A 22,397-nucleotide genomic window follows, 5' to 3' on the forward strand; every position below is an offset into this window, starting at 1 on the left:
CTGGTGATTTGACCTTTGGCACGTTACTTATCCTTCCTTCCTTAGGTCTTTTACCTCATCTTTATAATAGGAATAACACCACCTTCTTTACTGATTGTTATAAGGATTAAGTGAGATGAGTATATCATATAAACTAAGTGTTTATTAATGTCAGCTGCTGTTATTAATGTTATTATTGTTGGTCAAAAGGGAGAATGTACTGAATTGTGACTAAAGATAATAAATAAGCAAATGCAGATAAAAATGACATTTAAAAAATGTAAAACAATACCGTTTTTTAAAATTTATTTTTAATTGGAGGATAATTGTTTTACAATGTTGTGTTGGTTTCTATAACTATATATATCTCTCCCCTCCCTCTTGGCCTCCTTCCCACCCCTGTAGCTCATCACAGAGCACTGAACTGAGCTCCCCGTGTTACACAGCAGCTTCCTACTAGCTATCTCTTTTATACATGGTAGTGTGTATGTCAGCACTACTCTCAATTCATCCCACCCTCTCTTTCCCCATTGTTTTCACAAGTCCATTCTCTATGTCTGCATCTCTGTTCCTGCCCTGCAGATAGGTTCAGCAGTACTAGAACCGTATAGATTGCATATATATGTATTAAAATATGATACTTGTTTTTCTCTTTCTGACTTACTTCACTCTGTAACAAGGTCATTTTTTTTTCTTTTTACCTAGCAAATCATTGTTTGGTTTGGGAAATATAGTTTTTAACCACTGGTGTAGTTATATTTTGTAAAAACAACCATCCATTCAGTTCAGTCGCTCAGTCGTGTCCAACTCTTTGCGACCCCATGAACTGCAGCACATCAGGCCTTCCTGTCCATCACCAACTCCTGGAGTCCACCCAAACCCATGTCCATCGAGTCAGTGATGCCATCCAGCCATCTCATCCCCTGTTGTCCCCTTCTCCTCCTGCCCTCAATCCTTCCCAGCATTAGGGTCTTTTCAAATGAGTCAGCTCTTATTGGAGTTTCAGCTTCAACATCAGTCCTTCCAATGAACACCCAGGACTGATCTCCTTTAGGATGGACTGGTTGGATCTCCTTGCAGTCCAAGGGACTCTCAAGAGTCTACTCCAACACCACAGTTCAAAAGCATCAATTCTTCGGTGCTCAGCTTTCTTCACAGTCCAACTCTCACATCCACACATGACCACTGGGAAAACCATAGCCTTGACTAGATGGACCTTTGTTGACAAAGTAATGTCTCTGCTTTTTAATATGCTATCCAAGTTGGTCGTAACTTTCCTTCCAAGGAGTAAGTGTCTTTTAATTTCATGGCTGGAATTAACATCTGCAGTGATTTTGGAGCCCAGAAAAATAAAGTCAGCCACTGTTTCCACTGTTTCCCCATCTATATGCCATGAAGTGATGGGACCAGATGCCATGATCTTAGTTTTCTGAATGATGAGTTTTAAGCCAACTTTTTCACTCTCCTCTTTCACTTTCACCAAGAGGCTCTTTAGTTCTTCACTTTCTGCCATAAGGGTGGTGTCATCTGCATATCTGAGGTTACTGATATTACTCCCGGCATTCTTGATTCCAGCTTGTGCTTCTTCCAGCCCAGCATTTCTCATGATGTACTCTGCATAGAAGTTAAATAAGCAGGGTGACAATATACAGCCCTGACGTACTCCTTTTCCTATTTGGAACCAGTCTGTTCCATGTCCAGTTCTAACTGTTGCTTCCTGACCTGCATACAGGTTTCTCAAGAGGCAGGTCAGGTGGTCTGGTATGCCCATCTCTTTCAGAATTTTCCACAGTTTATTGTGATCCACACAGTCAAAAGACTTTGGCATAGTCAATAAAGCAGAAATAGAGTTTCTGGAACTCTCTTCACTTTTTCCATGATCCAGTGGATGTTGTCAATTTGATCTCTGGTTCCTCTGCCTTTTCTAAAACCAGCTTGAACGTTTGGAAGTTCACGGTTCATATATTGCTGAAGCTTGGCTTGGAGAATTTTAAGCATTACTTTATTAGCGTGTGCTGCTGCTGCTAAGTCGTGTCAGTCGTGTCCGACTCTATGTGACCCCATAGACGGAAGCCAACCAGGCTACTCTGTCCCTGGGATTCTCCAGGCAAGAACACTGGAGTGGGTTGCCATTTCCTTCTCCAATGCATGAAAGTGAAAGTGAAGTCGCTCAGTTGTGTCCGACTCTTAGCAGCTCCATGCACTGTAGCCTAGCAGGCTCCTCTGTCCATGGGATTTTTCAGGTAAGAGTCCTGGAGTGGGGTGCCATCGCCTTCTACTAGCGTGTGAGATGAGTGCAACTGTGTGGTAGTTTGAGCATTCTTTGGGATTGGAATAAAAACTGACCTTTTCCAGTCCTGTACAGGCCACTGCTGAGTTTTCCAAATTTGCTGGCATATTGCAGCACTTTCACAGCGTCATCTTTCAGGATTTGAAATAGCTCAACTGGAATTCCATCATCTCCACTAGCTTTGTTCGTAGTGATGCTTTCTAAGGCCCACTTGACTTCACATTCCAGGATGTCTGGCTCTAGGTCAGTGATCACACCATCGTGATTATCTGGGTCGTGACGATCTTTTTTGTACAGTTCTGTGTATTTTTGCCACCTCTTCTTAATATCTTCTGCTTCTGTTAGGTCCATACCATTTCTGTCCTTTATCGAGCTCATCTTTGCATGAAATGTTCCCTTGGTGTCTCTAGTTTTCTTGATGTGATCTCTAGTCTTTCCCATTCTATTGTTTTCCTCTATTTCAGTGCATTGATCGCTGAGGAAGGCTTTCTTATCTCTCCTTGCTATTCTTTGGAACTCTGCATTCAAATGGGTATATCTTTCCTTTTCTCCTTTGCTTTTCGCTTCCCTTCTTTTCACAGCTACTTGTAAGGCCTCCTCAGACAGCCAGTTTGCTTTTTTCCATTTCTTTTTCTTGAGGATGGTCTTGATTCCTGTCTCCTGTACAGTGTCACATACCTCCATTCATAGTTCATCAGGCACTCTATCATTTATTGCATCAATGAACTTTATATGGCTCCTCCGTTTTTACTATCACAATCAGTATTGCCATGTACATCCCTGTATTTCCCCCAATGTACATAGATATGAGAGTTTGCCTAGGTAGGGAATATACCTAGCGGTAGAATTGTTGGATAAAAGGGCATATGCAACCTCAGTTTATTAGTGTAATAAAGGTGAAAATATGCAGACTGCACAAAGAATAAGAAAATCGAATTAGCAGGACTTTGACCAAGTGACAAGTACCTGAATGTACAAAGTACAGCGGGGAAGTAGGAGGAAAATAGGAAAGAGCAGTATCTGAGAACTGTTTTTATTGCGTATAATTTGGGGGAAAAAAGTGCAATAGGCCCTTTTGCCCACGTTCATTTCTTTTCTGCAGATCTCACACCTAGCTTTTATCCAGGTATGACAGCCAGAGCAGGAGTTCCGTGGGTAATGTCTGACTGTAGAGGCACCATTAGCTGGTGGTGTAGCATGGCTTTAAGATGGGAAACCATTTTGCTTGCCAGGTATTCAAGTGCATCCCATCCATCCGATAGGCTCCTTCTGGCTCTGTAATGGAGCTGAAGCAATGTCCAGTTTGATCCTTAAGCATTATCACATCAGAGGTTAAAGTTTCCTAAAGACAGTAGTTTGGTTCCCATCATTGTATCAGAGAAGGCAATGGCAACCCACTCCAGTACTCCTGCCTGGAAAATTCCATAGAGGAGCCTGGTGGGCTGCAGTCCATGGGGTTGCTAGAGCAACTTCACTTTCACTTTTCACTTTCATGCATTGGAGAAGGAAATGGCAACCCGCTGCAGTACTCTTGCCTGGAGAATCCCAGGGACAGAGGAGCCTAGTGGGCTGCCATCTATGGGGTCGCACAGAGTCGGACACAACTGAAGAGACTTAGCAGCAGCAGCAGCATCTTCATATAGCCAGCACAGTGCCTGTCACAGAATGCATACTCAAATGTCTGAATGAGGGAATGAATTAAGGATTTTTAAGTATACCAAGGCCATTTAACTCTTCTGTTGGAACTGCTTTTATATGAACTGATGAGGAACATGTTAAAAAATTTTTTTGCCCTCAATAATGCAGTCTAGTGAAAGTGAAAGTCGTTCAGTCGTGTTGGACTCTGTGACCCCGTGGATAATCCATGGAATTTTCAAGACCAGAATACTGAAGCCGGTAGCCATTCCCTTTTCCAGTGAATCTTCCCAACCCAGGGATTAAACCCAGGTCTCTCACATTGCAAGCAGATTCTTTACCAGCTGAGCCACCAGGGAAGCCCAATGCAATCTAGGATTCAACCTTTTAAAGAACCAATTGTGCAGAATTATGGCATATATTTAACACCATGACATTTTCATAAGATAGGCTTTTTAAAAAATCTTTTTTGTGCCAAGTATCTATTCAAAAGTCTTGGCCAGGTATGTTAAGCAAGGTGGTGTCAATTTGGACTGTCTGAAAGTGAGCTCTAATTTAAAATGCAATGTGAACATTATTTTTGGGAGAGGTGGCTAAGATCTAATATATAGTTAACTTTATAATAGAAATTCAGTTGCTGTAAAGGAATTTAATCTCTATAAAGAAATCAAGTTTTTCAAGCTTTTTTTTTTTTAAATACCATGTCATGAGCTTTTTCCAGCTTCTGTTCCATTAAAAAAAAAAAAAAAAAACTTGCTGTATTCATATGGAGTTTAGTAACTTCCATATGATGCACAGTTTCTTCAAGGGTGCAAATTTAAAGAAAAAAGGTACCCATAAATTCTTAGAACTCTTACAAGTAACCTGACAGGAGTTTACTAGGCTATGATTATAGAATTTATTTCCTAGTTTTAGGTATATGTTGTAAATCTCTAGAAAATACTGTTTGCAAATAGTCCTGTGCATGTTTGAATTTATTATGTAAAAATGATAAAAGAGTGGCCATTTGCTGAACTCTTATATCCCCTACCTTGGATTATTAGGTTGTATTAGCTTCATTCTATAGATAAGGAAGTCCAGGCTCTGAGATACTCATGTCATTCACAAAAAGTGTTAGAACCATAAATACCACAAACCTGTACGGTTCCAAAGCCAATACTATCAGAAACACATGTAAAGCAATCATAAAAAGAAGTGGTTGTGATCAATGTGACCACCACCTATGCCAAGTGTCCTAGACTAAGCACTGTGTCTGGTATACGGTAAGTGATGAGTCAGGTAAAAGTGAGTTGAACTGAATTAGTTTGATCATTTTACCCTTTGAACTTTTATTTGGGATGAAAAGGGTTTTGGTAACAGCTTTGAGGTATAACTGACATACAATGAATTGCTCGTATTTAAAGATATAGTTTGACAAGTTTTGACATGTGTACAACGATGAAGCCATCAGCTGGGATGGGGAAGTTTAAGGCTGCAAATAAAGATGATCTTAATTTGGCATCTAGAAGAACAGGTGACAGTGGTGAAGGTCCTGCGAACGGGGAGGCGTGACAGGAAACCTAAAGGTCAGCTCTGAGCTCTCTAATTGACGGGCAAAGTCGTCTGGCGGTTATCCCTCCGTGGGTTAGTGTCAGGGCTATCCCGCTCATGCTCAGGACGCAGGCCTAGCTCGTGTCAAGAACCCTTGACTCGGGCACTCCGTCGCACTCTCCACAACCAACTTCAGAATCTATCTGGGAGGAGCCCAGCTCCAGGTACACAACTTATCCAAAAATCAGGAAGTGCGTCAGCTTGGGACTCCAGAGGACCCCGCCTCTCTACGACATCCGGGACATTTTGGCTCCCGGCAAGCAGCGCGCCACCCAGGAGGGGCGGGCCAGAGGAGCGGGTTGGCCGGAAGGCGGAAGTGCAGAGAATTCACGCGGCTTGAGTATCGTGCGTTATTTGAATTCCTGGGTTTTCGCAGGTGGGTTCTTTACCGCATGGCTTCAGTGAGGGGTGGGCCGTGGTACTTGATTCCGCCGCTAATGGAGCGTTCCTCTCAAACCTTGTCCCTCTCTGGGCAAGCTTGAGCCCTGTCCAGAAAGGCAGGCCTCTCCTAGGGTCTCGCGTCGTCTTGGCGGCTCTGGTCGGGCTTCCCAGTGCTCTGTGGGAAGTGGATTCCTTCTTCAGCCCAGCTCAGGTTAACCGCGGCCCTCAGAGTTGTGTTCCGTAACCTTTTTCTTCCTGCCCCTCGCAGGGCTTGAGTTGTACATAAGAAGACAGAGTTAGTTTGTGATTGCTGGCGTCCAGAAATGATAACTCCGCCAGTCATCCGTTCAACGAGTGTTTACTTAAGCTATACTATGTGCACAGCGCTAGGCACTGGGGGATCCAGCAGTGAACAAGATCTATTTATCCACTGCCTTCGTGGAGCCCACAGACCACCGGCAATGACAGAAAATAAACTTAATTTTAGATCGTAAAACGTATTAAGAACTTAATTTTAGATTGTAAAACGTATTAAGAAGGAAAGAATGATATAGAGAATAAAAGGAGGCGAGCTTACAGAGGTCAGAAAAACCCTTTCCGAGGTACTGAAGGATTAGTTCCTAGGCAAAAGAAGGGCAAATGTAAAGATACTGAACTCAACGTCATTTGGACATTTCTCTCTCTCTTTTTTTTTTTTTTCCAAAATGTCATTTATTTAACTGCTTTATTGATGTGTAATTAGCACAACAAACTGCACATATTTAAAGTGTATATGGAAATAGAACTGCCTTATGATTCAGCAATCCCACTGCTGGGCATACACACTGAGGAAACCAGAAGGGAAAGAGACACGTGTACCCCAGTGTTCATCGCAGCACTGTTTATAATAGCCAGGACATGGAAGCAACCTAGATGTCCATCAGCAGATGAATGGATGAGAAAGCTGTGGTACATATACACAATGGAGTATTACTCAGCCATTAAAAAGAATACATTTGAATCAGTTCTAATGAGGTGGATGAAACTGGAGCCTATTATACAGAGTGAAGTAAGCCAGAAGGAAAAACAACAATACAGTATACTAACGCATATATATGGAATTTAGAAAGATGGTAACGATAACCCTGTATACGAGACAGCAAAAGAGACACTGATGTATAGAACAGGCTTATGGACTCTGTGGGAGAGGGAGAGGGTGGCAAAAAAAAATAAATAAAGTGTATAGAATATTTTGAAATATATATACACACAAGGCACAATTAAGATGAGGTTATGAGTCATACCTACAAGTTTCCCTCTAAACTCAATAATCCCTGCAATCTCTTCCCAGCCCTCATCACATTCCCACACTGTCCCTTGGTTGTCTTTGATTGGGCTATTCTCAGATGTAATTGTGGAGGGGTGGAGCATAGAAGATAGGAGTTGAAGGAGGCAGGAGCCAGATCATAAATAACCTTGTAGATTTTGAGTATGTGAGGTGGAAAATTGTTAATTTCAAGAAAGACTGTATATGCCCTTCAAGTTTTTAAAAGCTCACATTGACTACTCTGGGGGGGACAGGCTGGGACTAAAGGGTGGAGAGAAATCAAGAACAGAAATATACAAGTTTGAAATACCTGCTGGTTTAGTCACTAAGTCATGTCCTACTCTTGCGACCCCATGGACTGTAGACTGCCAGGCTCCTCTGTCCTTGGGATTCTCCAGGCAAGAATATTATGGGTTGCCATTTCCTTCTCCAGGGGATCTTCCTGACCCAGGGATCAAACCCGTGTCTCCTGCATTGCAGGCACACTCTTTATCAGCTGAGATACAAGGGAAGCCCTTGAAATACCTAGATTGACTTAAAAGGGTGGATAATGAGGAAAATTGGGGTGGGTAAGATCACTTGTAGGTTTGGGAGAAATCAAGATGCAGTTAAAAGATTTATAAAATATAAGTTGTTACATGAATGTAAGGAGACAGTGCTCTTTGTGTTTTGGAGGAAATTAAATTTCTACATCATATATGGTTAAATTTCTGCATCTCGTATGGAAGCTATAGGAGCTTTCAGAATTGGCTGACACACAGTACAGTGTGCCAGTGGCCACAGGGAGTTTGGTTTGGTATTTGTGTTATTTAGTGGCTGTCAGATTTGGTGTTTTTAATTGTTATTTAGTGGCTGTATGTGCCTTATTGATCCTCACATAATTTGCACATTATGCCATCATAATCCATGAACAAAGTGAAGAGTTTACTTTCCAATTGTTCATGTGTTGCAGAGATACCTTTTGACTTGGTTTTCCAAAGATTTGCCTTTTTTTTTTATAGTAAATAGTTGCTTTTGAAATGTTGTTTTGTGAACTTTCCAGGTAAAATATGGCTAAAAGTTTACGGAGTAAGTGGAAAAGGAAGATGCGTGCTGAAAAGAGAAAAAAGAATGCCCCAAAGGAGCTCAGCAGACTTAAAAGTATTCTTAAAATAGATGGTGATGTTTTAATGAAAGACGTTCAAGAGATAGCAACTGTGGTGGAACCCAAACATTGTCAAGAGAAAACGCAGTGTATGGTGAAGGATGAAACAGGTGAGATTATGTTTAAAAAAATTTTTTTTAAATTATATCAAACTTCCCTTTGTGACTTTTTCCTTTTCAACTATCTTCCATTCTTTCTCACACTTGCTTCTCTACAAACCTGCCATACCACATAATTCTTTGTAGGTGCTACTGGAGATTCTATGCTATTTTAAAGCCAGTTCATGTGAATAAGCATGTTTTGGATTATTCAGAGCCTTTGGTGCTTATACAATAGCCTAGGTGAAGTGAAGTCGCTTAGTCAGGTCCGACTCTTTGTGACCCCATGGACTGTAGCCTACCAGGCTCTCCCGTCCATGGGATTTTCCAGGCAAAGGTACTGGAATGGGTTGCCATTTCCTTCTTCAGGGGATCTTCCCAACCCAGGAATCTAACCCAGGTATCGAACCCAGGTCTACCCGCATTGTGGGCAGACGCTTTACTGTCTGAGCCACTAGGGAAGCCATTACAATAGCCTGAGCGTCTCAGAAATAGACAGTACTATGGGAATAGACAAACTTAGACACACGCTTGTTGGAAGGGTACACAGGCATCAAGAACTAGGCAGGATAGAAGGAGGTCTCCTCATTTTACCCTTTGCATGATCTAGCTTCCATTCTGAGAGTCCTCTGTCCTTACTACCTTAAAGATCTGTTGCCCTGTATTCGATTTTGACAGATTCTGGGTGCTCTGTGTTTTAATATAGTCTGAAGTTGGAGGCTGTATATGTGTCATTATATAATATGTATATGTATTATACGTAATATATATATTATATATGTATTATATGTATATTATGTATGATATGTGTATATAATGTCTCTATATAGTAGTCATTATCCCTGGTCTCTCTTTCCTTTATCACCCACCTGTAAACCATCAGCACATCTTGACTATCTCCAAAATACATTAGGAATCTATCCCTTTTTCTTCTGCTTTCACGCTTTTACTTTAATGACAGTTATCTCTTGCCTGAACCACAGTAGTAGCCATTTTACTTCTGTCTCAGCTTTTTCTCATTTCTGATCATTTTTGTCACATCACCCAGTATGATCTTTTCAGGATATAAACCAATTATGTCACTCCTATGCTTAAATCACCTCATTATCTTTCCATGTGTTTACCACAGCCTGCCTGGTCCTAGTTAATCTCATTTCAATACTTCTCTTTGAAAAGGCTCTAACCACAGGCTGAAGTTTGCTTTGTTATTCTCCCCTCAACAGACCATTGAGAAGTCCATGAGGGCAAAGCTTATTTGGACCATTGTATCCCTAGAACCTAGAACAGCACCCAGAATAAACATTCACTGACCAGTTATTGAATGGCTTATGTATATCAGGCACTGTTCTAGGTCCTGAGGCAACAATGATGAATAACAGAAATGGTCTCCATCCTAATGGGATTCACATCACATTGGAGGAGACAGACAGTAAACCAGACAAATGAACTAATGTAAGGTAGCAGAGTTCACAGAACTCTGGTGAGTTCCCAGAGGAGGACATTCTGGACATGTCCTCCACAATAGATAAGGTTGGTGATAGATGGACCACAGCATTGCTGTGCTGATCTTCCTGTTAGAAGAGCTGGATACCTTGAGTGTGACCTGGATAAAGAAGTGTGGCAGCCCCAGGGTATCAGGTCTGCTCTGTCATCAGAAGCTTGCTGCTTGCTGCTGTACCTCTTCCAGGTACACTTCATTGAAAGTGACCAGTCATTCCTAATAGTTCATTTTCTTCTTAAGGCCTGTCTGTTAGAAGGGTGAGTGTACTTCTTATTGATGCAACTATTTTAGTTAGCTCAAGAAAGCAACTAATCTGAGAAGTGTTCTTTTAACTCACATTTTCAGAACCATATACGTAACCCCTAATGCAGTAATTCAAATCCGCATGTCCTAAATGTTTCCTATTTAACTTTTACTATCGTAAGGACAATCGTAAGTGTTCTCTTTTTTTTTAATTTATTTTTTATTGAAGTATAGTTGAAGTATAGTTTAATTACAATGTTATGTTAATTACTGCTATATAGCAAAAGTGTTTTATATATATATATATATACACACACACATTCTTATTCATATTCTTTTCTTTTGTGGTTTATCACAGGATGTTGAATATAATTCCCTGTGCTATACAGTAGGACTTTGTTGGTTATCCATTCTATATATATGTGTTTGTATCTGCTAATCCCGAACTCCCAATCTAGCCCTCTCCCATTGCCCTCCCCCTTGGAACCACCAGTTTCTTCTCAATAGCCCTGATTCTGTTTCAGTTTTATAGATAGATTCATTTTTGTCTTATTTTAGAGTTCACTCCTGAGTGATATCATGTTATATGTCTTTCTCCATCTGACTTACTTCACTTAGTATGATAATCTCTGGTTTTATCCATATTGCTGCAAATGGCATTATATCATTCTTTTTTTATGGCTGAATAGTTTTCAATTGTATATATGTACCACGTCTTCTTTATCCATTCATCTGTTGATGGACATTTAGGTTCTTTCCATGTCTTTGCTATTGTAAATAGTGCTGCTGCAAACATAGAGGTGCTTGTATCTTTTTCAATTATAGTTTTGTCTGGACACATGCCCAGGAGTGGATTGCTGGATTATGTGGTAATTCTATTTTTAGTTTTCTGAGGAACCTCCATACTGTTTTCCACAGTGGCTGCCCCAATTCCTACCACCAGTGTAGGAGGGCTCCCTTTTCTCCACACTTCCTCCAGCATTGTTATTTGTAGACTTTTTAATGATGACCATTCTGACCACTGTGAGGTGGTACCTCACTGTAGTTTTGATCTGCATTTCTCTAATAATTAGTGATGTGAACACCTTTTCATGTGCTTATTGGCCATGTGTATTTCTTTGGAAAAATGTCCCTTTCAGACTTTGCCTTTTTTTTGATTGGATTGCATACCAACCTTCTTTAGAAAGTTTCTTAGTGATTAAATAGGTGATGTTTCTAGTTCCTCACAGATAGTTTCTATATCTTTCATGGTTGTAGGAACACATGGCATGTGTGTGATTCTCCTGAATGTGCTGTAAGGAGTGTTTTGATTATTAGTCAAAGAGCATCGCACAAATAAAGGATGTGTATTTTTTTTTGCTTTTGTAGTTGCATGCCACTTTTAAATTCACCGTCCTCATTACATTAATGTGCTTTATCATGGGGCTGTTTCTTCGTTTGTGAGTATTAATAGTTTTTCCATTTTTTATTCAGATGACATGAAAATGGAGACTGATATTAAGAGAAACAAAAAGACTCTTCTAGACCAGCATGGGCAGTACCCCATATGGATGAACCAGAGGCAAAGGAAAAGGCTGAAAGCAAAGCGAGAGAGAAAGAAGGGAAAAAGCAAAGTAAAAGCCATGAAGGCAGCAAAGGGTTTGACCTGGTAGACTCTAAAAACTTGAAAAATGCAACATGAGACAAATCTTTGATTAGAATGTATACATGGATTTCAGCTTCCACCAAATGAAAAGTTTATTTCCATTTTTTAACTTAGCCTTTTTCTTCAAGCCCAACATAACTCCTCAAATTTGGTAACTTGAATAAAATATTTTATTTGATGAGTGAAAGTACACTGATATTTCCACTGAATGTTGTCCTGTATGTGGGGATTATCAGACATCAGAATTCTCTCAAGTGTTAATGCAGTTGTAATCATTCAGTTTTAGAAAAAGTAAAATATGACATCATACTGACAAATTTGAGATAACTCAGATTTAAAGTAAATTGTTGTCTCACTTGAAAAATATACTTATTTGGAGTTTTGATTTTGTATAATTCAGAATAAAAGATACATCTAGATCCTAAAGAACTGTTCTTTCATATATCCTTAAGGTTTCCTAGTAGTAGAGAAGACCAGATTCTTCAGTTTTTAAAAAATCTTAAATTTTTAGGTAGAATATTAACATGTACAAGTTAGTGTGTTCCATCTTTTCAGAAGATTTAAAATCCTGGGAACTAGGTTAATGTTCTTCAGTTTTTATATTATTCTCAGAGTATAGTTCTCAGATTTTCTGGATGTGTTGTGAAAAAAATACATTACATGGTCACATCAGTTTCGGAAGTGCTACATTCTTGAAGATTCAAAGAAAATATTAGCTTAGGACAGCATATCTTGGAGATACTGCACATTGTTCCAAACCACCACAATAAAGGGAACCACAGGAGTTGTTCGGTTTGCTAGTGCATATAAAAATTATGTTTATACTATTTTGCAGCAGCCTTTTATGTTAAAATATATGTCTATAACTTAAAAAAATAATGCTGTTGGGAAAATGGCACTGATAGGCTTATTTGACAGAGGGTTGCCACAAACCTTCAGTTTGTTAAAAAAAAAAAAGTTATATGCAGAGCACAATAAAATGAGGTCTGCCTATGTGGTAGTGTAGAAATCTAGCAGACTTCCAGGTGTTAGGGACCCAGGGAACAAGGCAAGGTGTTCACCCTCATGGGTGAACTCAGAAGAGGCTGTTAGCTTCTCAGGAAAACCAAGTTAAAAGTGAGACCTATTAGAATAGTCACTTAATCATAAGGACACAAATGTGGTACTGGGCATGTTGCTAGGCTGGGACACAATATAGAAATAAAAAGGACAACCCAAATCTTTCAGGAGATGTGAAGCTGAAATTTAATGCTAGTAAAGTCTTAGAATTATTTTATATAATAAACTTCTCAATCTACTTAGTGGTTAGTTCACCAAAAAGTGGATTATTTTTAAATACTTAAGCTAATAGAAGATGTGAGTTGAAAAGTTCAAAAAAGTTCATGGCCTTTTTTTGCCTTTTGGTGTAATTTTGAACAATAGAGTTTGTGAGTAACAGGAAATACATAAATGTTAATTCATGAAATAAAAAGTCGCTAATATTGTCTATTTAAGCCATGACAATATCAGCATAAATATACCAGCTAAGTTGTTTACTCTTCACCATCATAGGAATTGTCTACGTCAGGGATGTTACACACTTGGTGTTTATTTAAAATTCAGCAGCATTGTCAGGTGTTATTGCCAGATTTTCTTTAAGTTGGAGGTTAGAGGCCAGTGCTAAGTATTGTTCATGTATTTTGAGACTGATAATCTCCAGTTTGACTCCCAAAGGAGTAGCTTTTTTTCCATCCAGGGCCTTTGAGTGATGTTAGGCTATTCACTTAACGTTTGTCTACTCATGAAGTTTATACAGTCAGGATTTAACATAAAGGTTAACAGAATCAAAATACTATAAAGATGTATTTGAGAAATATGTTTTCAAGAGTCCTATGTCCTCTGACAAGTTGGCTATCAAAAACTGGCAGAGTTTGTGATGGGTGCCTCTAAGGTCACTGAGTTCCTGAACTGTGTGGTCTGCAGGATTTTTGCTACCTAATTTTGGTGGGAACTGTAGCATTCAGAAATAAGTACAGCGTATGATCACTTCTTTATTGCTTTTTTCCTGAAGGTTGTAAATTAGGAAGTATAGCAAAGTCCTCTAATCCCTTAAATGATTTAGCCTAGCTTTTTGTCATCTCTGACTGATGTCTTCAGAGAATTCTGTAAAACCACCAGATGGAGCTCAAGCTAAGCACCAAACCTTTTTTTGGAATGAGATTGAGTGGGCTAAATCACATTAGGGATTTAATGTGACATTTTATTTTTGTTTTTTAAAAAATGAAGTTTAAAATTAAAATATTATCTAAGGACAATAAAAATTGCTTTCATTTATCGATTGCATATCAGGCCTTAGTCATTTAGTCCTAAAAATCTTTCAAGTATTAACTCATTTAATCTTCTCAGCAATCCTATGAGCAATAATAGTAACAATGATAAGAGCAATCCTATTATCTCTATATACACCAGTGGAAACTGAAGCAGACAGGCCATATAGCTGGGACTCAAATTCAGACAGTCAAGCACCAGAGCCTATCCTCTTATAATGCCATTCTGCCTGTTAAGGGTGTGCAAACTTGCTAAGAAAAAAAGTAGTTTTAGGATAGAATACTTTTGGTTCAGTCCATTTGGGATACTCAAGATCAGATAAAGAGCAGATTTCAATAGAGAAATGATGTATAGACCTCTTCTCAAATCTCAAATCTCCAGGCCTAAACCAGACTGGCATTCCTTTAGTAGCACACCCTTAGAATGGGTTGACCCCATCCTAATGGTATAGCACACATTCATTGGTACTCAAGCTGCTAATCAGAGAAGAAATGTAAACTGCAGTTGAAGCTCTAAGAATCAAGTGGTTTTGACTACATCTCTTCCTCTAGTGTCATTTTATATAAATTTCCTGTTAATAGTTCACATGCTGCCTAGAATAAATAGGTAGCAGAATATATTTGCTTATGAGGAGATGTGGATATTTTCAAAATTTGGCTCAATATATCTGGGATATGATTTTTAGGAGTTAGAGAAAGCAGTAATGGGCTATAAATGACTTGTTTTAAATATCTGAAATGTGTGTTAAATATCTGGAGTGTGTTGATGGTGAAGGGTAGTGTGTAGGAGTAGTGAAGTGAAGTGGTAGCCACAAATAGAACAAATAGGAGGAATCTAAAGAGACTTTAGGGAATTACCACATATTTAAATACTAAACTGGGATGCAGATGGTGGGTTGTTGACTAAGCTTACGAGCTGAGAGACTGACTTCTGATGCCACTTGGCAGAGTAATTCACATTCACATTCATGCCAGACACAAAATATCATGCTTTGTATTTGTATCCTCTGTATTTGCCAGAATATAAAAACTCCATTGCGTTAGGTGCATACCAGTTTAACAAGAAAATGTTTAGGGGGATTATTGTTTAGTCACTAAATTATGTCTGATTCTTTTGAGACCCCATGGACTGGAACCTGCCAAACTCTTCTGTCCGTGAGGGGTATTAGGGAACTGTTAAATCCTCGTGCCAGTTTAAGGCCACTCTGTTGTTCGTGGGGTCCCATCAGGTAGCAGGAAGGCCAAGGCCAGCTTTGTGCCTGCTTACAAAGCCCCCTAAAGTTTACACAGTTAAATGCCAGGAGTCTCCTGCACATTTTAGAGCAGGAAAAAAAGGTGCGTGTGTGCTTAGTTGTGTCCGACTCTGCAACCCCATGGACTGTAGCCCACCAGGCTCCTCTGTCCATGGGATTTCCCACTGGAGTGGGTTGCCATTGCCTCCTCCTAGGCATCTTCCTGACCCAGGGATCAAACGGGCATCTCCTACATTGGCAGGAAGATTCTTACCCATGAACCACCTGGGAAGCCTAATTTCCTAGGATATTAGTAATAACAGCCAACATTTAGAGATTGCTTAATGGACTTCCCTGGTGGCTCAGACAGTAACGTGTCTGTCTACAATGCAGGAGACCCAGGTTCGATCCCTGGGTCGGGACGATCCCCTGGAGAAGGAAATGGCAATCCCCTCCAGTACTATTGCCTGGAAAATCCCATGGACAGAGGAGCCTGGTAGACTACAGTCCATGGGGTCGCAAAGAGTCAGACACGACTGAGTGACTTCACTTTCACTTAATGTGTTAAATTCTTTACCTATATATACTATTTCACTTAATCCCTAAGACAATACTGTGAGATCAATACTCTTATAATCCCTGTTTGCAGAGCAGGAACCAACTTTGGAGAGGTAAGTAAACTTGCCCAAAGCTATGCAACTATTAAACTGTGGTCAAGGCTCTCTGGTGTGTAGAATGGATGTCTCTGATGGTATACTTCAGAGACTGGTTTCTATTCAGTCTTAAGGAAGAGCCTTCTAACTAAGATGTTTGTCGGGAAATTAAACAAGTAGCCTTGGGAGGACTGTTCTATCGAGGTAATGCTGGATAGCCACGTGGTTGGAATGTGGCAGAATGGACCCAAATATTGTACTTGGAATTTCAGTGGAAAGCTAGGTAAGTCTTCCAGCCAAGGAGTGCCTTGCAGGAAGTTGTTCACTTTGAAATGTGCTGTACTTATTTAGCCTTTTTTTAGTTTTTTGGCGCCCCATGATTGCAGACTTAAGTATCTTTTTGGCGGAAATAACAAAATCTGAAATCTTAAATTTGTTAATGTCGTTAAGTCTGGTATTCATTCCAAGTTCCGCTTTAAAGTATGGAAAAACGTTATAAACATCTGCTTTAAACAATGAATAGGGTGAAGTCCTTCGCATTTTAATTTAAAGAATGGCCTTGTTTTATAATACATTAAGTTTATAATATGCAGAGTATATATTTAATTTCCTAAAGCGATGACTTGTCTTGGCATTATGCTATCTTATGAAACACTTTCTCACTCTCACATTGTGTCTTTATATTTCTCAATATCAGCAAAACCTTTAAATAGTCTTAGTTGGGTGTTGTGTATCACTGTACAGTAACGGCTAGTACATATGGTATTTCTGATCCGTGTAATAAAGTACATTTGTCATGTATCTTGTGATCTGCATACCTTTCAGCTGTTACTTCATAAATCTGTTCCATCAGAGAACTGCTTTGTACAGCAATGGTTGAAGCTGCTTTTAATAAACTAATATTTTGTGTCTTTTATATGTAATCAACAGGGAGTATTACAGACTTGTGCCTCTGTGGAGAAACATTCCACTAAACCTCTTTTCTCTTGACAATAATGGGAAAAAAAAATAGCTTAGGAAGAACACAGATGTTCAAGAACATATGTCGTTTGCTCCTAAAAGTCAGCTGAAGATCTTTTGTATTGCTCCAGGGTTTTATTTTTATGTTTGTTTTTATTTTTTAATTTTTTTGTTTTTTAATCCTTTAGAGAAGAAACTATACTATGTGATGAGAGGCAGGGAGATAAAATTACAGTGGGAGACCAACATTGGGTACTATTTTTCAAAATTCTTAAATACTTCATCTTGCTCACACAAAGAGGTGATATTCTTGAGCAGAGCGGTAGGCAATTGGCCAAAGATTGGTCATTCCTACATGCTTCCCTGTGCAGACATAAGCACTCACTCTGGGTTTACTCTTTGTTCCGTCTGTCTTCAAACTAGTATCATCTTCACAAAAGCATAGATACTTACTAATGCAGGAGTCCCTTGAGTAATTGGATAGGGGCTGTTGTGTTTATTCATCTGCAGAAATTTGCTTAGTGAGTAACCTCTCCACAGTCTGGGCAATTGGTTATTGATAAATATAATGAAATATTCATGGAAAATACTCAGGGAAGCTGTATGCCTTGGGTGAAATTGGTATGGTCGTCCTTTATAAGCCTATGAATCTTTAAGAAGAATCACCGTAAAGAGAATGGGAACCAGCTGTTCTGAATCTCCACTGACGAAATGGGTTTTAACTGTAGCAGAAGGAATTTGGGTTAAATGTAAAGAAGAACTTCCTGAATGTGAGTGTTATTTAAAGCCAGGTTTGGATTGAGAAGAGGCTGTTGAATTGTCTCTCTTGAGGAGAGAGAAAGAGAGTGCTGCTGCTGCTGCTAGGTCACTCCAGTCATGTCTGACTCTGTGTGACCCCATAGACGGCAGCCCACCAGGCTCCCCCGTCCCTGGGATTCTCCAGGCAAGAACAGTGGAGTGGGTTGCCATTTCCTTCTCCAATGCATGAAAGTGAAAAGTGAAGGTGAAGTCGCTCGGTCGTGTCCGACTCTTAGCGACCCCATGGACTGCAGCCCACCAGGCTAGAGAAAGGAATAGAAGGGGGCGAAGAGTGAGAGTATGAGAGTGGGAGGCCCCTCACTTAATCAAGATGGTTTAAGTGTAATTCTGCCCAGTGGTTATGAGTTCTTTATTCTCTTTTCTCACACGTACCTCTCAGGTTTTGAAGTTTGAAAGGTCAGACTTGAAGCGTATACTCTAGTCATTAGAACTAAAGAGCCAGAGGACCCCTAGGTCTGGAGGTCATTTTGGTGTGATTCTTAACTGAAAGGAAATGCTAAGGTGTGACCAGTGGATGAGGAAATTAACCCAGGGTTGATTTTCCACCCTTGTCATTAAAGACCAGTGTACACTCTGAGTTCCTAGTGCCAGGAAGGAATTTGACATTGAGCTGTTTCTGGAAAGGCAAGTGGGTGGTAGGCTGGAACCGCTTGGGTTTAGGATGAGTGAAGGGGCTGTGCTGGGCACGTGCCAGCAAGATTTTTTTTCCAGGAAATCTCCAGCAAGATCAGAGGGTTGCAGATCAAATTTGGCACTTTAAATTACAGAGAGCAGAGACTGAGAGGACAGGGAAAGTTTACACTTTTTTTTTTTTCCTGACTGTCACCACCCTGTCCTGTCCCCATTTGATACACTTTTGCATCTCCCTTTTCTCTGTATTCCTTCAGTCTGGTTTTCTTGCATATAATGTAAAAACATTTTTTTTATTAATAAAAACTTAAAGCTCTGAGTGAAACATTCTTTACTTCTTATGGGAAAAAAATCCCATCAAGTTTAGTTGTGTTTTTATTTATAAATGACTCCTGGCATTTTTTCTTTGTGGAAAATTTGTCCACTGACAATAATTGAAATAGATTTCCTACTTCTGTGCTGTTTTTCTTATCTTTTTCACTTTGTCTTTCTCTCTTCCTTTTTCCTCTTAAAAATGTTTTGTTGTTGTTGTTGTTTTCTACACTGACCTCTTTTTCTGTATGGATATTATTTTAATTTCCTCCTTAGGCTCAAATCACTACTCATCTTGCATTCTGTCTCTGCCTCTCCACTTGGCTCTTCCCTTTTCATCTCAGTTTTTCTGCTTATTATATTTTTCTTCCTCTTCCTTTTTACCCTCATCTTTTAAGCTTAACTGGATGCATAAAGAGAAGATGTGCTTTACAGCAGGGTCAAGCCAATTGGCTGGCCATCTGTTTTTACAAATTAAGTTTTACTGGAACATAGCCACACCCACTCATTCATGTACATTATTTTCTGTGGAAGCTTTTATAAGACAGAGGCAGAATTGAATATTTATGAATGAGACCCTTCTCTAACCTGAAAATCCCAAATTATTTACTATCTGGCCTTTTAAGAAAAATTTTGCTGAATCTTGCTTTAAAATATTTTCTGTACTTACTAAATGAAGGCTTATGTCTTTTTCTGGAAATTAAGATGAGTTGGGTCTATTTTGTGTTTCCCTGTGCTATGCTGTGTTAATCACTCAGTCATGTCCAACTCTTTGTTACCCCATGAACTGTAGCCCACCATTCTCCTCTGTCCATGGGATTCTCCAGGCAAGAATACTGGAGTGGGTTGCCATGCCCTCCAGGGGATCTTCCCAATCCAGGTATCGAACCCAGGTCTCCAGCATTGCAGGTGGATTCTTTACCATCTGAGCCACCAGGGAAGCCCTTATGTCTCCCTCCTTAGTGAAATTGAGTTGTGTTTTATATTTTCAAATTTCCCCCAAATTTCTCAGTTAATGGTATTGGTGTCTAAAAGAAAAATACAAGCTAACTGTCTATCAAAGCAAAGTAGGTAATACCAAAAATATCCTTTATGGTCTGTTCTTGTCTGTGTGTTAAGAAGTCTTCCACATCTTTCACCTCTAGTTGGGCTCTTTTCCCGATTCGATTCCTGGGTTGGGAAGATACACTGGAGAAGGGAAATGCTACCCACTCCAGTATTCTGGTCTGGAGAAGTCCATGGACTGTATAGTCCAGGGGGACTCAAAGAGTCAGACATGACTGAATGAATTTCACTTCACACTTTATCTTGGAGGGAAACAGAGGATAATTCCATTGTAAAGCTTTTCAAAAGTCTCACAGCTAACTTTTAAGTTTATGAACCATTTTTGGAAATGTTAGATGATGGAGAAAGTACTCTTAAATTTAATATGGCACCTAGAATACTGGCACATATAAAAAAGCATTTCAGTTTTATTTGGTGGATGGTCTATCTGAAAATGTTTCACACAAATATTCTTATAGGTTGATTTCACTAACATGAATTGATATGGACTAAAATAGTCTTAAGACTTAAAGCTGAAAAATGTTTTAAAAATCGTCTGTTTTAACCCTGCACTTGTTAACAAATGAGAAAACCTTTGAGATCCCTAGGTATTAGGAGTTCATGACTCAGTTCAGAGCCCAGGTCTTTTCTCAAAACAATCTTTTTCTAAACTGTAGGGGAGTGACAACTGGCCACACAAATGTAGCATTCTGACTAAGGTCAAGATTAATAATATTCTTTTCCTCTGTATAAAAAGAGGGACTGCTAAAGCATGGGTGGAGGAAAGTTTTGGGGAAAACAGATCCATGTATATGTATGGCTGAGTCCCTTTGCTGTCCACCCAAAACTGTCACAACATTGTTAATTAGTTATACTCCAACATAAAGTAAAAAGTTAAAAGAAGAGGGGCAGCTAGATGAAGCCATGGTATGTAATTAAGTTGTCTTTCCTACAGCTCTGTTCCTGCTGTGGTTAATAACTAGGCTTCCCAGTGGTGCCTCTTGGCCTCATAGGCAGTGTGACATCTTTCAGTTAAAACAGCACAATAACAAACTTCTCCTCTTGCCCTGTGCCCCCATAAAAGTCTAGATTTTTTGCTGTTTCTATCCTCTTCTAATCACCCTGTGTAGTTATCAATTTCTTATTTTTTTCTCGTAAAAGTAACTCAAGTATTGTAGAAAATTAGAAAACCCAGTGAAGTCTACATGAAATACAGTCATCCATAATCCAACTACCCAAAGAATATATGTGTCTATATCTTCATAACTGTCTCAACACTGTACAGTTTTATATTCTGTTTTTTTAACTTTACATCATGGGGATTTTCCCTACACCACAAAATGTTTTCAAAGGTAGCCTCATATTCTATCTTGTGGGTTAACTACATTTTCTTACTTGCCTATGTTTGGGTGTTTAAATTTTTTCCGAAATATTTTTGTGTGTGTGTGATTAAAATACTTCTCTGTAATAATAATGGACTTACTAATCCTTATCTGATATATTCTTACAGAAGAGTTTTAGAAGAGAATGAACTTTTCTTAAAAAGATTCCTGATCTATATTGCCAACTCACTTTCCTGAAAGTCTGAAACAGTTAATAATCCTTCCTGGAGCGTGTGACTGCCTGTCTGGGTTATACTGGAAGGGCTGTAAATTAAGCTTTTAAAACAGTCCTTTCAATATGTCACTCTCCAGCTAGGAAACTTCCCATGGCTGCAAGATCAAATCTAAGCATCTTAGTGTGTACATGCTTCCATTTCTTTACTTCCAACTAATTTCTCAACCACCAGAATCTGACATCTGCCCCCATCCATGTGCCTGGAGGCATCCAGGAAACAGCCCTAGACTGGACTAAGTGTCAGGAAACTAGAGTTCAATTCCCAGCCTTGCTACTCGGTCGTAAGGGCTTTCCAGGTGGCACAGTGATAGAGAATTTGCCTGCCAGTGCAGGAGATGCAGAAGATTCAGTTTCGATCCCTGGGTCAGGAAGATCCCCCGAGGAGGAAATGGCAACCCACTCCAGTATGCTTGCCTGGAGAATCCCAAGGACAGAGGAGCCACTTAGTAGTATGTGACATTGGAAATTAAGTAACTTAATTTCTTTAAGCTTGTTTCCTTGGCTTTAAAATGGAAATAATAAAACATACCTTGATTTGTGGGTCTCCTGTGAGATGGTGACTGCAGCCATGAAATTAAAAGACGCTTACTCCTTGGAAGGAAAGTTATGACCAACCTGGATAGCATGTTCAAAAGCAGAGACATTACTTTGCCAACAAAGGTCCGTCTAGTCAAGGCTATGGTTTTTCCTGTGGTCATGTATGGATGTGAGAGTTAGACTGTGAAGAAGGCTGAGCGCCGAAGAATTGACGCTTTTGAACTGTGGTGTTGGAGAAGACTCTTGAGAGTCCCTTGGACTGCAAGGAGATCCAACCAGTCCATTCTGAAGGAGATCAGTCCTGGGATTTCTTTGGAAGGAATGATGCTAAAGCTGAAACTCCAGTACTTTGGCCACCTCATGTGAAGAGTTGACTCATTGGAAAAGACTCTGATGCTGGGAGGGATTGGGGGCAAGAGGAGAAGGGGACGACAGCGGATGAGATGGCTGGATGGCATCACTGACTCGATGGATG

At 39.7% G+C, this 22,397-nt stretch overlaps 1 protein-coding gene across 1 annotated transcript; it reads left to right on the forward strand.

Annotated features, from left to right (window-relative positions):
- Window positions 1–5,782: 5,782 nt before the first annotated feature.
- LLPH (LLP homolog, long-term synaptic facilitation factor) lies at window positions 5,783–12,238 on the forward strand. Its single transcript, XM_086400145.1, has 3 exons — window positions 5,783–5,870; window positions 8,224–8,435; window positions 11,641–12,238. Exons 2-3 carry the CDS (start codon window positions 8,231–8,233, stop codon window positions 11,817–11,819), a joined length of 384 nt encoding a protein of 127 aa, XP_086256271.1. The 5' UTR covers window positions 5,783–5,870; window positions 8,224–8,230; the 3' UTR covers window positions 11,820–12,238.
- Window positions 12,239–22,397: the final 10,159 nt, after the last annotated feature.

This window comes from Bos grunniens, chromosome 5 (assembly GCF_055505025.1).
Source record: "Bos grunniens cultivar Pamir isolate PY7600 chromosome 5, Bosgru_T2T1.0, whole genome shotgun sequence".
Lineage (NCBI taxonomy): Eukaryota > Metazoa > Chordata > Mammalia > Artiodactyla > Bovidae > Bos > Bos grunniens.

Excerpts from the sequence above, each read along its gene's own strand:
- LLPH (XM_086400145.1), top strand. The coding sequence starts at position 8,231 with ATGGCTAAAAGTTTACGGAGTAAGTGGAAAAGGAAGATGCGTGCTGAA. Across the intron at positions 8,436-11,640 it reads TATGGTGAAGGATGAAACAG|ATGACATGAAAATGGAGACT; the intron begins GTGAGATTATGT and ends TTTTTTATTCAG.